General features: G+C 50.1%; 1 protein-coding gene across 2 annotated transcripts in view; it reads left to right on the top strand.

Moving 5' to 3' along the window:
- The window catches only part of TLL2 (tolloid like 2), a 148,255-nt gene that overhangs the window by 111,578 nt on the left and 20,151 nt on the right, over positions 1-16,526 (top strand). For both annotated transcript variants that reach the window (XM_001928475.4, XM_021074297.1), the window contains exons 11-13: positions 7,501-7,617; positions 8,661-8,806; positions 9,295-9,490. In XM_001928475.4, the coding sequence (XP_001928510.1) occupies positions 7,501-7,617; positions 8,661-8,806; positions 9,295-9,490 (459 nt within the window). The remainder of the gene's footprint in view (positions 1-7,500; positions 7,618-8,660; positions 8,807-9,294; positions 9,491-16,526) is intronic.

The following is a 16,526-nucleotide window of genomic DNA, read 5'->3' as shown; positions in this document are numbered from 1 at the left end:
TACACTTGTGTATATATTACCCAGGTATTCCAAAACCAGATGCCTTTAGGGACAAGGTGTAAATGAATGAGACCGTGTTGGTACCATAAAGTAAGGAGTAGTAGGGAGCGTGGAAAACCGAACAGTAAATATCTTGACTCAAATTACACCCCCCGATGTACTTAAAACATTGTGCAGGCTGGATTTGACTGGGCAAAACCATTTTGAAATCTACACTGTAAATAGTAAGTAAAACTAGAAGTATAATTACATAACACAGAGTGGTTGTTTCAGGATGATGGAATATTTTTTGAAAAATTATTCTGTTCTGCCATGAGATTGCAGGTTCGATCCCTGGCCTTGCTCAGTGGGTTAAGGATCCGGCATTACCGTGAGCTTGTGGTGTAGGTCACAGACGTGACTCGGATCCCGCGTTGCTGTGGCTCTGGCGTAGGCCAGCAGCAAAAAAGCTCCGATTAGACCTCTAGCCTGGGAACCTCCATATGCTGTGAGAGTGGCCCTAGAAAAGACAAAAAAAAAAAATAAAAAAAAAAATAAAAAAAAAATTATTCTGTTATGGGTTTAGCTCTATTTTGTAATTTTTCTATGATGAGCCTGTATTCTTTTGGGGAGATGAACAGTGCACAAGTTCTTCCATGAAAAGGCAGGTGGACTTTTGAGTGAGAGGCCGCGGGCAGAGAGCATGAAGAGAAAGGTCAGTTTGCTCAGGATGGGTCACCAGAAGAGAGCTCTCTCAGGGTGACGGGGGAGATCAACGCCATACAGAGAACCGACATCAGTGTCAGGACACTGGACCTGGGGATTCCTTTGGCCCAGGAATGTCAACCACGGTGGAGCTGGAGAGAGAAGCAGAGTCACAAGGAGCCAGATGGGAGAGTGTCCGCTGAGACTGGGTTGTCCTCGATTTTATTTTGAGTCTTTTTGTCTTTTTAGGGCTGCACCTGCGGCATATGGAGGTTCCCAGGCTAGGGGTCCAATCGGAGCTGTAGTCACAGGCCTATGCCAGAGCCACCACAATGCAGGATCCAAGCTGCATCTGTGACCTACACAACAGCTCAGGGCAACACCAGATCCTTAACCCACTGAGTGAGGCCAGGGATCGAACCTGCGTCCTTGTGGATGCTAGTCCAGTGTGTTAACCACTGAGCCACAACGAGAACTCCTGTCCTCATTTTTAGAGTGCTCTTCAGGGTGGGCTTCTGGGTGGGACCAGTCTGAGTTCTCAGTGAGAACTTTGTCCCTGGCATATCTTCACGTGGGCAGAAAAACCACACTTGTTATGCTTCCGATGACGGGCCTGAGTGTGAGCTGCTGTTAGGACAGCTGCCTAAAGATGGAGGCAGAAAAGAAGAGAGAGCTATACTGGGGAGTTTCACTGCCAGAGCAAGCCTGACTTGATGTCAGGTTCTGGAGTAGGTCTGAAGAAAATGGGACAGAGGGTCTGGCTTGGACCCAAGGGGGCCTGGCAGATATTAAGCTTCTGTATGGCCACAGGGTCTCAGCCAGGTCACCTACCATTGGGAATGGCACATGGAGAGCCAGAAGCTTAACTTCCTAGAGATACAGCTAGAGAGGAATTTGTGTCCCCGGGGGCTCGAAAGCCGCCAGGGCAGGCTTTGAGTGGTAACAGGTTACCGCTGTTAGGAGGGCCGATCAGGTAGTGAGCAGTCCAGGAAAGAAAGCCAAGACAAAGCACAGACAGGAGTATGCGCGCCGCAGAACGAATGGGTTATGCCACCCAGTGGCGGGGTGGAAGCTGTCTGATTTGGATTTCTGCATCCAGTGTGAGCAGATGCAGTGTGGGCTGGGGCCAGCGGGAGGCATGGCTTTCGCAGTAGTTCTGATCAGGGTGCAGCAAAAAAGACAGAAGGCTGCTTTCCTGATAGCAGAGGTTCCCAAACCTGGCTGATTTCGATGGGAAGATGTCTATGAGTACAAATTCCTGGGAGACCTCTGAATTGGAATCCCCACAAGGGAGGTGGGTTAGGGAATGAGCCTGCTTACATAGAAGAGGAACTGCAAGGGTGCTTATCAAACCAAAGAAGGCAGTCACCTCTGAGAAAGGAGGCTCGGAGGTGGGGGGCAGCCTCAAGGTTTGGTTCGTATACTTCTGGATTATTTGGCTTTTTTACAAGAATGCATTCAGATATTATTTGGTCATTAACAAAAGAAGTTGTGTGGGGAGGAGTTTCCCATGGACTCGCAGACCCCTCAACCTGGCGGGGACCTTAGAGCCATTTCATTCCACATCTTCATGAGAAAACCACACTCCCCAAGTGCAGACGAGCTCACTGAGGCCTCACAGCCTGCTGGTGGCTGAGATCAGGGCAGAACTTAGATGTCCTGCTGATGGGGGCGAGGGGACGGCTGAATCTAGAAGGAAGTCCCCATAAGACCGCCAGATAAAATGCATGATTCACTGTTTATCTGAAATTAAAATTCACCTGGGCTTCCTGTATTTTCGTTTGCTAAATCTGCCAACCCCATACCCCCCAGGGAATGTGATAGGCTTGAAAGGCTCAGGAGGAGGAAGCGCTCTGTTCCTAAAGTTCCCTGGAGAGGGCCAAGGCACGCTCCTGAAAATGGGCGCAGGCAGTGGGATTTCCAGCCATTCCTTTTCCTTGAACTTGAAACAAGAATTTTCTCACTACAGATCCTGGAAACGCTGACCACCCCTTCCTTGATTAGCTGGGGCTTTTGCTGTTCATCGTTGTCCGTGATGGTTTTTTGTTGGGGGTGGTTTGGGTTTTTGCTATTTTACATGGTTTTATGGTGAGTGAGTGAGTGTGTGTGTGTGCATGCATGTGTGCGTGCGTGCGTGCGTGCGTGTGTGTGTGTGTGTGTGTGTGTGTGTGTGTGTGTGTGCCGAGTGTGCTGCAGCCAAGGCATGGCCCAGTGCCTGTAACCGTCATTCTTCATTTGCAGGAGTTCTCCTTTGCCAACTATTTGGCCTGCTCTGATGTTTCCAAATGCAGTTGTTAGTGAACTTTTGTGTTTGGAGCAAGTGCATTGTGTGGGCCGAGCTGGTCCCTGGGAGGGGTCAGTGCCATGAAATCTGCCGGGAGGAGGCAGGTCAATGCCCCTTTGGCAGGAGGGAGAGCGGATTAGAGCGGATTGTGAAAGTATGCATCTTGCTCTGAAAAACTGTGCATTGCATATTTTCCCAGGGCAGTGTGTGAAAATCCAGGCATAATGGACACATAACTTTTTATGAATGAACCCTTTATGACTCCCCACGGAGCCCACTTGTAGTGTCCTCATCTGCATTTCCTCTCCTTGATATCCTTATTAAACTCCTCCTCCAAAGGCGAAAACCAGATTTCAGTTTAGGAATTTGACACCTTTTCTCTAGTCCAATTTCTCTCCAGCCTCGGGAGAAGGCGTTTGGGGCCCGGGCTTTTCACATCGTGATTAAGGGGAAATGTAAGTAGATTGAGAACGTTTCACGGCTGCTTAGAGATAGCAGATTGGTTTTTCAGCTTCAGGGGTCACCTAAAGAGATTGCACCTAAAGAGGGGAGGAAGGTGGCTGCATCCAGAACTCATGCAGTAAGCTGCAATACTGTCCCGTTAATTGGATTCCCCTCCCTTATTTCTGCTAGAGGAATTACGCTAACAATGCACTTTTGTATGCACAACCGTCTTTGGGGCATTCTGTGCCACCACAATGCACACAAAAGCCTTTTTTCCGCCCTTTCCCTGAAGTGGGGAGGGAAGCTAGGAAAAGCCAGGCTGGCCAATCAGTGTCGCGTGGCCCTGCGACTGGGGGCCCCCTGGGCAGGGGCTGCCTCCCAAGTGAGCAGAAATGATAGCATGAGTCCAACCACCAAGCCTGGCATTGCCACTGGCTTGCTTCATGCTTTGCGTCTTTGATCTTCACTCCTGTGTCTGTTTTCAAATTGGAAAGTGGGAATGGTGAGGACATTCCCAGAGAGCAGACTGGATGCCTCTTAATCCAAAAATGTGCAGTGTTCAGAACTGCACCGTAAAAGGAGAATTTCCCTTGGATGGCAGTGGCGGTGAGGGTGATAGTGATGAAGAGGGTGAGGCTGATGTCGAAGGTCAAGATCTCAGGCTGCCAATGTCCAAATTTCACTTTCATCTACAATCTTGAGCGAAACTCAAATCCAATTCTCCAAGCCTCAGTTTTCTCCGAAGCGAGATTGAGAATAGCACCTAATTCAGAGGGTCATGGGGAGGCAAATAGATAATCCATGTAAAGCGCTTAGGACAGTGCCTGGTGTAGATGCCCCCAATTCCAAGGGGGGCTTTTATTAGAACCATTATGGTGAAGGTGGGAATGTGAAGACATCAGTCAAGAAATTGGGCGGGGGAGGGGGGCAGGGCAGGGCAGAGAGTTCTAGTTAAGAATTACAAGGCGATATTTTGGGAGATGTTGCTTGGAATTTGTTAGTTGATTCTAGCAAGTCTAGCCCCCCCGCTCCCCAAGTCAGTAAAACATGCCTGCACCTGTAATGCCTTCTCCCTCTGGAGTACAGAGCAGAGGTGGTAGGCTGACCTGTGGCTCCGGGGTGAGTGGTTCATTTCGGAGGCAGCAAGGCAGTGGAAGTCCCTCTCTCTTTTGGAAATCTCCCCAGCGGCTGTGACAGCTGGGGTTTTAAAAGAAGTTTGGACTTGAAACTTGGTTTGGCCCAGAAAGTGCTCCTTTTGTGAACCGGCATTGTCTCAGTGCTGCGCGGCGGCTCCAGCTCCTCGCTGGTGAGCGTCCTTCCCCAGGCTGACACAGTGTTTTCCAAGAACTAATTGATACTAATTGGCCATGCCCGAGGAACCATTTCTGGGATTGTATAGGCTTCTGCTGGACGTTTCCTTACCAAATTCTTCGCAGCCGTTTTAGCACATCTCCCTTAATATTAAGCTCCCCCACTCCAAAAGGCTTCAGGTGGCCAGAATTGGAAGGAAGCAGAAGGAGATTAGCAGCCTCGATCCCCAAATCTCTCCAAAGTACGTCTGCCTGCCACAGTTGGCCACTAGGAAACGTCTGTCCTGGCATTCATTCCTCCCCCAATCCCTCTCCCTCATTCCTCAGAAAGACAAAGCCGAGTTCTCGCTTCAAGCGTTGTTCTAGTGGCTGACACAGTGCCGGCCGCAGTAGAGTACCCACCGCATATCTGTCAAGTGGACTTTAACAAGTGTTCTGGAGATGAAATTCACATACCATACAACTCATCATTTCAAGTCTGTAAGTCAGTGGTTTTTAGTATAGTCACAGAATTGTATTGCTTTTTTTTTTTTTTTTTTTTTTTTTTTTTTTTTTTTTTTTTGCCATTTCTTGGCCTGCTCCCTCGGTATATGGAGGTTCCCAGGCTAGGAGTCTAATCAGAGCTGTAGCTGCCGGCCTACGCCAGAGCCACAGCAACGCGGGATCCATGCCGCCTCTGCACCCTACACCACAGCTCACGGCAACACTGGGTCCTTAACCCACTGAGCAAGGGCAGGGACCGAACCCGCAACCTCATGGTTCCTAGTCGGATTCGTTAACTGAGTCACGACAGGAACTCCAGTCACAGAGTTGTATAACCATCCCCCCAGGAAATCCAAACCCATAAACAGTCACTCCCCACGTCCCCCCAGTGTTAAATGGATTTTTGAGTGACTCACACAGTCAGTGCTTGGCAGAACCCTGGATTTCCTGTCCAGATAGACCTTGGCTGGTCTGAGTTGTGAACTGATCAGTATGATTCAGCCCAACTCCCACCCCACCCCCGTCCCTGTTCTTGCCCGGCTACCATCCTTCTGTGACATTGGAAATGATATGACTAAGGATGACGCTGCTCTGGGAAGACCTGGCCTCCCCACTTGTCCTTTGTAAAGGGTCCAAATATCATACAATGTACTCATGTGTCTAAGAAATACACACTTATTTGTATTTTCAATAACGCAAGTTCAATGGCAATTATGAGCTCCTCTCCATCAGGTAGTGGGAACGTAACTGCAGTCAATTTGTGTTTTGTCCCCCCAGGGTGCCAGTGGGGGGCACACTTTGTGCCAGGGCGTGGTGGCTGGGGAGGCATCCATTTTTGCCATTCCAACTGGCTTTGCTGGGACACCCTCACCTCCCTCTGGGCTGCAGTCCTCTGTCCATCTAAGTGGCTGCCATGGCTCCCCCTTGTCTCCACCCTCAGCCAGTTCAGATGGATAACAAGTCCCCATCTCCCTAGAGCACACAATGGGAGACAAGCTATGGCTCCCCAGCACTAGGAAAGTCACTTCCATCCCCTCCCAGGAGTGCTGTATCATGTCCTCCTTCGCCCAAAGAACTCTGCATGCCTGTCTCCTGGCCCGATGTCTTAAGAAATATAGGAGTTCCCATCCTGGCTCAGAGGTTATGAATCTGACTAGTATCCATGAGAAAGGGGGTTCAATCCTTGGCCTTGCTCAGTGAGGTAAGGACCCCATGTTGCCATGAGCTGTGGTGTAGGTCACAGACGTAGCTCAGATCCCACATTGCTGTGGCTCTGATTGGACCCCTAGCCTGGAAACCTCCATATGCTGTAGGTACGGCCCTAAAAGGAAAGAAAGAAAGAAAGAAAGAAAGAAAGAAAGAAAGAAAGAAAGAAAGAAAGAAAGAAAGAAAGAAAGAAAGAAAGAGGGAGGGAGGGAGGGAGGGAGGGAGGGAGGGAGGGAGGAAGGAAGGAAGGAAGGAAGGAAGGAAGGAAAGAAAGAAAGAAAGAAAGAAAGAAAGAAAGAAAGAAAGAAAGAAAGAAAGAAAGAAAGAAAGGAAGGAAGGAAGGAAGAAAGAAAGAAAGAAAGGAAGAAAGAAAGAAAGAAAGAAACCATTTAGACACTCTTGTTCTGCCCCCAAATGGGACAGAGGGAATCCAGGGTCTTGTTGCCCCTCCAGGCCCTGCCAGGGACTGCCCAGGGCAGGCACAGCTCTCTGCTTCTCCCAGCTCCTTACACCTCCTGGGGGTCTCTAGGATCCTTCTCCACCCAGGGCACAGGGTCCTTGCAGAGGTTCCATGGTGCCGTTTCCAGTCCTCTCTCCTGCTAGTCCCCTCACTCCTCCATCCTAGGAGTCTTTCTAAGACTACAGGGATGTATTTTCCCAGGCTTGTAGAATTCAAAAGCCAAGAAGACCCGATTTTGTCATCACGTGTCCTCTGGCTGCCCTCCCCTGAAGTGAGGAAGGCATGAGACATGGCCCCCAAATAGAGGGGTGGATATGTCATAGAAATGCCACAAGGACTCATCACTCTCAGGCCACTGTCCCGCCACACCCTCAGCTTCTTGACAAGCTGTATTGGCAGGAGCGAGGGTGCCTGGGCTATGCCCTGGGTCCTTCGATGATTGGCGTCTGGAACTCTCCTGAAGGAGGCACACAGGTGGGTGACTGCTTCCAACCCAGCTTTCGATCCCATATGTGCTACAGGATGAGTTGCCGCTGCAAGGACAGCTCACCTTGAACCCTCTCTCTCCACCTGCACAGAGTCCCTCTTTGCCATCTGCTGGCAGCCTGACCATTCTTTCTGCTTCCCAGGTAGGTTTTGTGGTGACAAAATCCCGGAGCCCCTCATCTCCACAGACAGCCGGCTCTGGGTGGAATTCCGAAGCAGCAGCAACATCCTGGGCAAGGGTTTCTTCGCGGTGTATGAAGGTTTGTTCATGATGACAGAAGCTGCCCGCAGGGCTCCCCGAGATGCCTCAGTCCTTCTCCTGCAGCCCGTGTCCTTTCCCACCCCAGCATGTGTGGCAGCTGCTGGACCCATGAGGGTGGGGAAGCCCCTTCCCCGTGTTCTGGAAGCTGAGAGGCCAGCTAGACTCCCTTCCGGGCAGGTGTCATTTGCCTGTCACCACCCTTATTCTCGTTTTCGTCCAGCAGCGGTGGTATTGGGGGGGGCGGTGTTGGTGGGGGTGGTATGGAACCCTGTGGAAATGAAAACACTCTCTGAATAGTGGCTCAAGCCTGAGCAAAGAATCCAGAGCCTCTGAGTTTCATTTGTGAAAAAGAGGACATTGGACGATGTCAAGGAATTTCCATCTATATTTCTTGGAAGGGCCTCTGAGGCCACCACGGTGGTTGAGTTGAGGGAACCAATAGATCTGGGCTCTGGGCAGTGGCCACCAGGGCAATTCCGCTTCGTTTTGTTCCATATGTTGTGTTTCTCTGACGAGTTACCTCTATGCTCACCCTCCCCTGAAGGAAAACTATGTAGTTATTAAAGCCCCATAGGGGCTTAAATTGTAATTTTGGAGAGGCCATAAAAGAAATAGCCTGGGTGTGTGTGTGTGTGTGTGTGTGTGTGTGTGTGTGTGCATGTGTCACTGTGTACCAGAGGCCCTCCACCCTCTGTGTCAGAATCACCGTGGGGTCTCAAAGGTCACTGCTGCTTGGAGCTCCCGCAGTTGTACCTGATCAGAACTTCTGGGGACGTGGCCCCAGCGCCCATAGCTCCCAGGTTGATTTTGATGCACAGCAAAGGTAGAGAACCGCTGCTCTACACGGTTGTTTTATTTATATGAGAAAAATTTGGAGGTGCAAATGAATGAAATGATGCCTTTCTGGCGGCACAGTCTTAGTTGGATGGAAGTGAAAAAAATGTTGGCAAGTGGAGCCACCTAGTGGTGGCAAGTGGCCGGCCCAACTTCCTTAGTAAGCTCTGATCAGGGGCCCCCTTCCTCCTGGCTCTTTTTCTAAAGCTACCTGTGGGGGAGACATTAACAAAGACGCCGGTCAGATTCAATCTCCTAACTACCCGGATGACTACAGACCTTCCAAGGAATGTGTTTGGAAGATTACGGTTTCGGAGGGGTTTCACGTGGGGCTTAGCTTCCAAGCTTTTGAGGTGAGTGCTGCTCAGACTGTCTTTCCAAGGAGAAAGCAAACATCAGCTTTCACTAGACACGCTGCTCTATAAAGATGCACTTAGGTTTTTTTGGTTGAAAACAGGAACCTAAGAGACCATGTCAAGCCCATGGTGCATTTTGCCAGGACATCTGGTGTCAAAACTTCTGCAGGCTTTGAAATGGCATCTGTCTCCTTTCTGAAGGCTGCTGGAGAAGGTCGGGGAATGATCCAAGTGATAGTCTAGGCTGGGATCCCAGAGCGTTGTCTTGCACCTTTCTTCCCCTCTCATCCTCCCTTAGTCACCTTGCAGCTTGGTTCACCCTTGACTTTGCCCAAGTAGGAAACAGCTTGGAAAATCCCAGGACATACTTGGGGCCTTTTGCCTCTTGGTTAGATTTTGGAGTGTGATGTTTTGGTCCCTTTTTAAAATCAAAAACCTTACGGCCAAAGCTCTGGCTTCCATGTTTCCCCTGTTTCTCCGTTTAGATTGAAAGGCATGACAGCTGTGCATACGACTACCTGGAAATCCGCGACGGCCCCACGGAAGAAAGTGCTCTGATTGGCCACTTTTGTGGCTACGAGAAACCAGAGGATGTGAAGTCCAGCTCCAACAGAATGTGGATGAAGTTTGTGTCCGATGGCTCTATCAATAAAGCGGGCTTTGCAGCCAATTTTTTCAAGGGTATGAATTAGCAATTGTTTCCATTTTAGTCACAGGAAGAGGTATTGCCCCACTGGTCCAAGAATGGAACCTTAGCACCCAACAGGGCTCCCTACAGTGGGGAGGCAGCGAGCCGAGCCCTGTCAGAGCTACGCTTCAATTCCCCTGCAGAATTCACGACTGACTCAGGAACCAGACCAGCCTTGGCTTCTTTCTATGCGGCAGAACGCTGCACTTGGAAATTAGGTTTAGAAGTTTACAATGTCAGTTTAATGAACCTTAGTGAAACATTGATAATGATCCATATTTGTATAGTCATTATCATTGAGCACCTACTGTGTGCCAGGAGCCATGCGAGGTACTTGGTTTACATGATGTCATTTAATTCCCCAAATAATCCTTTGAGTTGGGCTTGGATCACGCTTGATCAAGGTTGAGAAGGCTGCTAAGAGTCACTCAGACACTTAAGTGGCAGATCAAGGGTCTAAACACAGGAGTTCCCATCGTGACTCAGTGGAAACGAATCTGACTAGCATCCATGAGGATGCAAGTTCGATCCCTGGCCTTGCTCAGTGGGTTAAGGATCCAGCATTGCTGTGAGCTGTGATATAGGTTGCAGACACAGATCAGATCTGGCGTTGCTGTGACTGTGGAGGAGGCCAGCAGCTGCAGCTCTGATTCAACCCCTAGCCTAGGAACCTCCGTGTGCTGCAGATGTGGCCCTAAAAAGACGAAAAAAAAAAAAAAAAAAAAGAATCCAAACACAGTCTGATTCCTAAGTTCAAACTCTTTCTGGAACATTGCCTGGTCTTCCCTGATGTGGGCCAGAGAGACGGCCCAGGTTTTCAGCTCTTAAAGTATCAGATCCCAGCCTGCAAGCCTGCTCTCAAGTGGGCAGGGCTGGGGAGGAGCCCGAGAGGGTGTGTTGCTCAGGGATAGATCTCCTGGCTGCCTTAGGGACCTTCTGCTCTGCAGGGTCTGGGTGAAACCGGACCCAGAAGGCAGGAAGCCCAAGGGAAGACCCGCATTCCTGGCCCCAGCAGAGCAGGCTTCCTATGACTTCTGAATGTGTGGGGCTTCCTTCTCTGCTCTCAGGCTCTGGAATCCCTCAGATTGTGTTTAGCCCAGTGCACTGTGACAGGGCACCCACTAGCGCACCAGGGGTCCCCCAATCAGTGGCTGCTTTTCCTCCCTCCCTCCTGTCTCTCCCAAGGCTCCTGGCTGTGCTAACCCAGAAATTCTGGTCCCGTCCTTATACCCAGTCTCCCCATCTGTCTCCTCTGTAACCCCTTCTCCCAGGTTCCAGGTGAGCAGATAGTGTCAGAAGAACCCGCTTCAAGCTGTGTGACCCTGAGCTGGCAGCCCTTTATCCTTTCTGAAGCCTCAGTTTTCCTCTCTGTAAAACAGGAAAAAGGAAATTTGCCCGTTTTACCCAACCAGCTGTGAAGCCCCGATGAAACGATAGCTATGGAGATACTTCCTAAGCTGAAAAGGGCCACGCAGGTGTGAGGGATTCTTATTCTTTTTCTGCTTCGAGGCATCTAGAGACAGCAAACCCAAACAGAATCAGAGCAAGAATCATAACGAAGAGCTGGAGACAAATTAACTCTTTACCAAGCCACTCCCCTCCCCCATCCCACTCTCCCACCCCCCACCTCCCCATCCACCCAAAAAACGAAAACCAGCCACAGCAAGTGTATTTCGAAGGCAGGTCAGCTAGTGGTTGTAGCAGGAAGGACATGGCCATCTTAGTTGAGATGCCTGGACCGTCACAGCCTCCCCCCTCCCACCCTAGCCCAGGCTACACCTGCTCTGTGTCTCCCAGCCTGGGGACACCACCATCTGACTTAGCCGCCACATTGGCTGTTTGGGTTTCAGCAAGTTATAAAACCTCTCTGAGCCCCAATCTCTCTACTTGTAGAAATGATACGACCAGGTTATCACAGAGCTATGGTAGGAGAAAATGAAATAGCATGGAGTGAATACGCATGGTATCATGTTTGCTCCCATTAATTGTCTTTGCTAAGGAGGGAGTCTCTGAAGTGGTTATATTTCAATCTGGAAAAAATGATGTGAGAATTTCTTCTTGCTGTTTCCATGTATCAGTTTCTTATCGCTGCTGTAACAAAGGACCACAAATGTGGTGCCTTAAAACAACACCAACTCACCATCTTGTAGTTCTTAGGCTCAGATTTCCTTGGCTTTTTCAGCTTCTGGGGGCGGTGCCTGCAGTCCTTGGCTGATGGTGCCTTTCAGTCTGCCAGCCAGCAAGGGCAGCCGAGACCTCAGGCTTCATGGCAGACCTCTGCCTCCCTCATCTCCTTTTCTGCCCCTGACTCTGCTCCTCCCACTTTCAGTGGTGAGGAGCCTTAGGGCTACACTGGGCCCATCCAGACAATCCAGGATAATCTCCCATCTCAAGAACCTGATCTAATCACATCTGCGAAGTCCTTTTAGCCACAGAAGGGTAAAGTGACAGATTCCCAGGTGCCAGGACTTAAGATGTGGGTGACTTTTGGAAACTTCATTTTACTTAACATGTCACAAATAATCATGAGGTTTTAGTCTTACTGTTCATTTGAATTCTCCTATCCTTCACCTCCCTGACTTCCAGCCCCAGGTCTGTAAATTATGTGTTGAGGCTTTCAGGTAAGATCACTGATAACCAGTTGGGAGTGGCCCTCTCACACCTCATTCCTGGTGCTGCTGATCCGCACTGCAGTTTTGGAAAGGACCAGCTTAAACTGGAAATTCGGGCTTCTGACTGAACAAATTAAAAACAAATGTGGGGAGGTCCCCTTGTGGTGCAGCGGAAACAAATCTGACTAGTGTCCATGAGGTTCGATCTCTAACCTCTCTCAGTGGGTAGGGGATCCGGCGCGGCCATGAGCTCTGGCGTAGGTCACAGATGCAGCTCGGATCCTGCATTGCTATTGTTGTGGCTGTGGCTGTGGCTGCGGCCGGCAGCTGTAGCTCCAATTTGACCCCTAGCCTGGGAACTTCCATATGTCTCAGGTGCAGCCCTAAAGAGCAAAAAAAAAAAAGCAATTGTGCCCAGTTAAATTCCAAGTTCAGTAAAGAATGATCTTTTAGTATAAGTATGTCCCAAATAGGGCATACCGTACTGAGAAGTAACTGGTCGTTCATCTGAAAAAATTCAATTTTTTTTTTTTTTGTCTTTGCTATTTCTTTGGGCCGCTCCCGCGGCATATGGAGGTTCCCAGGCTAGGGGTTGAATCGGAGCTGTAGCCACTGGCCTATGCCAGAGCCACAGCAACGCGGGATCCGAGCCGCGTCTGAACCTACACTACAGCTCACGGCAACGCCAGATCGTTAACCCACTGAGCAAGGGCAGGGACTGAACCCGCAACCTCACGGTTCCTAGTCGGATTCGTTAACCACTGCGCCACGACAGGAACTCCTGAAAAAATTCAATTTTAATTCAGCGCCTTCTTCTTTGTGTGTGTGTGCATGTGTGTGGCAGCCCTACTGGAGATGCCAGTCAGTGCAAGGGAGAAGGGTGTTTCTTTGTGATCCTAAGCTGTCTATAAAAGACTGAACCCAGAGGCTTGGCTTGCTGTGAGCAACCATGATAACCAGCTCTGTTTAGTAGGTGCCATCCTCTCCCTACTCCGTATTTAACATGTATTCAGCAGTCATCAAGCTCTATGCCAGGGGCTGGGCTAGGGGCTAGGGACAGAGGAAAACACGGTCACTGTCCTCAAGAGCTCAAGGAGACCTGTGAGTCACTGGGCAGTGACGGTGTGTGACGGTGTGTGACGCGTGGACCTCGGAGGAGAGTCAGCACCCAGCCTAGGGCCTAGGGCCTTCAAGGTCGTTTCAGCTGGCAAACGTCTGATGAGACACCAATAAAGGTGGTAACTGAAGCTCATCCACACGAACTTGGCACACAGGCCCAGCTTGACATTTCTTTTATGTCAAGAAGGACTGCAGAGAACCCCATAAAGAAAAAAAATAACTAGACGGCATTGACCTGGACCCTGAATCATCAAAGAGGAAGCAGGTCTGGTGGAGGCCTCTTTGGGACCTATTAAAGGAGAAAGAAAAGGCAGCTGTGGAATGTGCCAGAAGCTGCATTAGGTGCCTCTCTGTCTTCAGAACAACCAACCCTCGCTTGGCATTATTATCCCCGCTTTAAAATCGAGGAAACTGGAGCTCTAAGGTGGCAGAGCCAGAACTAGAGCAGAAGCGGAGGACCTCACAGCTCACTCTCCTTCCTCTCCAGAGACCTGAAAGGCCCAGGAAAGTCACGTGAAGGGACTTGAAGTTTTCCTCAGTGTCGTGATTTGATTCTGACACTCGCCGCCTTTCTGCCTTCTCCATGCCAGGGGAGTACAGGAAAAAATGGCCCTAGATTTAGCCTCTGCAGTTCAGGGTCTAGTCCTGCCCACATGTCTTTCTCACCAGCTGCAGGCTCTCAGGCAGGTCCATCCTGTCTGCTTTGTTCTCTACTGTGTTCCCAGTGCCAGATCCGCAGTGGACTCAATTACAGGGCAATGGATGAATGAATAAGGCTCAGATCCCCCATTCGAGGATTGGGCTTGTTGCTCCCTGCTCTGCCTACCTTTCAGGTTCCCATGACGATGAGCAAAGCCAGAGGCCAGTGCAGAATGGTGCTGTCCAGCCGAAATAGGAGGTGTCACAATGCAAGCCGTGTATGGAACTTTAAACTTTCTTGTAGCCACCTTACCATAAGAAAAAAAAAAAAGAAGAAGGGGCAAAATTAATTTTATTTTTTTGCTTTTCAGGGTCACACCTAATGGCAGATGGAAATTCCTAGGCTAGGGGTTGAATCGGAGCTACAGTTGCTGGCCTATAGCGTAGCCACAGCCACACCCGATCTGAGCCATGTCTGCGACCTACACAACTTATGGCAACACAGGATCCTTAACCCACTGAGAGAGGCCAGAGATCAAACCCTCAACTTCATGGATACTAGTTGGGTATGTAACCCACTGAGCCATAATGGGAACACCCCAAAATTAATTGTAATACTATGATTTATTTAACCAAATATATCAAAAATACTGTCATTTTAATATGTAATAGATGTACACAATATTAATGAGAGATTTTATGGCTTTTTTCCCCCACTGTCTTGGAAATGCAGCGTCTCTTACGCTCAGGGCACCTCTGAATTCAGACTGGCTGCATTTCAAGTGCCCAGTTCCCGCATGGGGTCTAGCACAGGTTAGCACAGATTTAGAGGCCAGATCCAACCAGCTTCTTTGTAGCTTTTTCCCAGCGAGGCCGTCAGTTGGTGTCCTGTGAGCATGCAGTGACCAGTGCATGTGTCAGGACTTCTCCGTTGAAAGAAACTGGAAGAGTAACTAACTACAGAGGCCACGCAAAAGAGCTGGACCAGCCAAAGAAGTGCTTGCCTTGGTGCCAGCTGGCAGGAGTCTCTGCCCAGGGCTCAGCTGGCACATGGCCCTGACCAGGGTGCCAGTTGGCCTCTACATCCCTCTGTTGGTGCCAGATGGCAGTCTCTCTCCGGGCCTGCTGGCTGGGCAGCAGGCAGAGCACCTCACATCTCTGCTTACTTCGGGAGGTGGCAAGTGCATCTGAGGGTTGGCAGGGCCATTTTGGTCCCACACTCTTCATACAAAGAATGGGAGGATTTCCTTCCTCCAGCCTCACATTCTACTGTCCCCACGGCAGGGGGCAGGGTGATGTGGGGAACTGGCTTCCTTCAATATACTTCAAAAACCTTTAGGAATATGCCCTGCCTTCCCTTTCTTTAACTCCCTCAAAACAATTTTTTGAGAGCCTACCTGCATCCTCTCATTAGCTAACCTCAGAATGGTTCCATCTTTCACTAGTTGAGAGAAGGCAAAAAAAGCCAGAGTTCCGCTATGCAAGGCTGATCCCCAGTTCAGCTTCTTTTTCCACCCACACGCTCTCCCAGATTTTTCTGAGCTGCTTGGCCTTGGCCACGGTGGCCCAGAGCAGCATGAGCCCAGGGGCTTGAAGCAGATGCTGCTTCGCTGCAGCCTGGAGGTGAAGCAGAGAACAGCTAGGCTCCCCCCAAGAGCAGAGGCCCTGGCACACTTCCATGCCATCCCCCTGCATTGGAACGGGATTGGAAATGGCCAAACAGCCCACTGCTCTTTCTGGAGAGAGCTCAGGTGTAAATGTATACATTTCACCCACCTTCCTGGGCCATGTACCCTACCCTTCTCGTCTCTAGAGTAATGATCCCCCCTTTGCTATAGGTGCACATCCAACCCACCAGCCTCTCTGCCTCCACCTGGCTAAGATGGTGCCAGGAGGCTTAGCAGTGGTCCTGCCATGGTTGCCCATGACATAGCCATGTCCTGCCCACATACCTACGTCTTCTGGCGCAGTCCTCCCCACCCCCACCACCCATCCCGGCCCTTTGTTTAGAATTGGTCTATTTGATGGGCTCCTTCTGTGGTTCCCTTCTGTCCTCCCCCTCTGCCCACCCACCAGTGTCCTGACTCTGCTATGTCGCTTTCCTGCCCATCGGGTCTCTCTTCATCGGCCTGCCCTTGCCGCCATTCCTTCTCTCCCTTCCTGCTTGGTCTCTCGGGGCTGCACCTGTCTACTCTCACCTGACGCAGGGATGCCAGATAACCGTATCTTTTTCACCACCCCCACCATCATGTCTTCCCACCCCCTGGATTTCAAAAGTGGCCCTGCGCTTGTCTAGAGTGATAGCTACTGTGTATTGAATGTTTATGTGCTGGGTGCTTCACAGACAGCGTTTTCAATCACCACGACCCTAAAAACTGGTATTATTCTCACTTTAAAGCAGGAGAAAGGCTCAGAAAGGTCAATTATAAAATTGCCCAGTTTATTGAGGAAGGACCCCCTCATGGACCCAACCCAAGTCCATCTGGTTCACTCTAAAGACTGGACTCTTTTTCTTTTTTTTTCCTTTTTAGGGCTGCACCCACTGCATGTGAAAGTTCCCAGGCTAGGGGTTGGAATCAGAATCAGAACTGAAGCTGCCAGCCTACACCACCGCTCACAGCAACACTGGACCCTTAACCCACTGAGCAGGGCCAGGGAT

Source organism: Sus scrofa, chromosome 14, assembly GCF_000003025.6.
Source record: "Sus scrofa isolate TJ Tabasco breed Duroc chromosome 14, Sscrofa11.1, whole genome shotgun sequence".
NCBI classification, from domain to species: domain Eukaryota; kingdom Metazoa; phylum Chordata; class Mammalia; order Artiodactyla; family Suidae; genus Sus; species Sus scrofa.
This window is presented reverse-complemented; position numbering and strand designations above follow the sequence as displayed.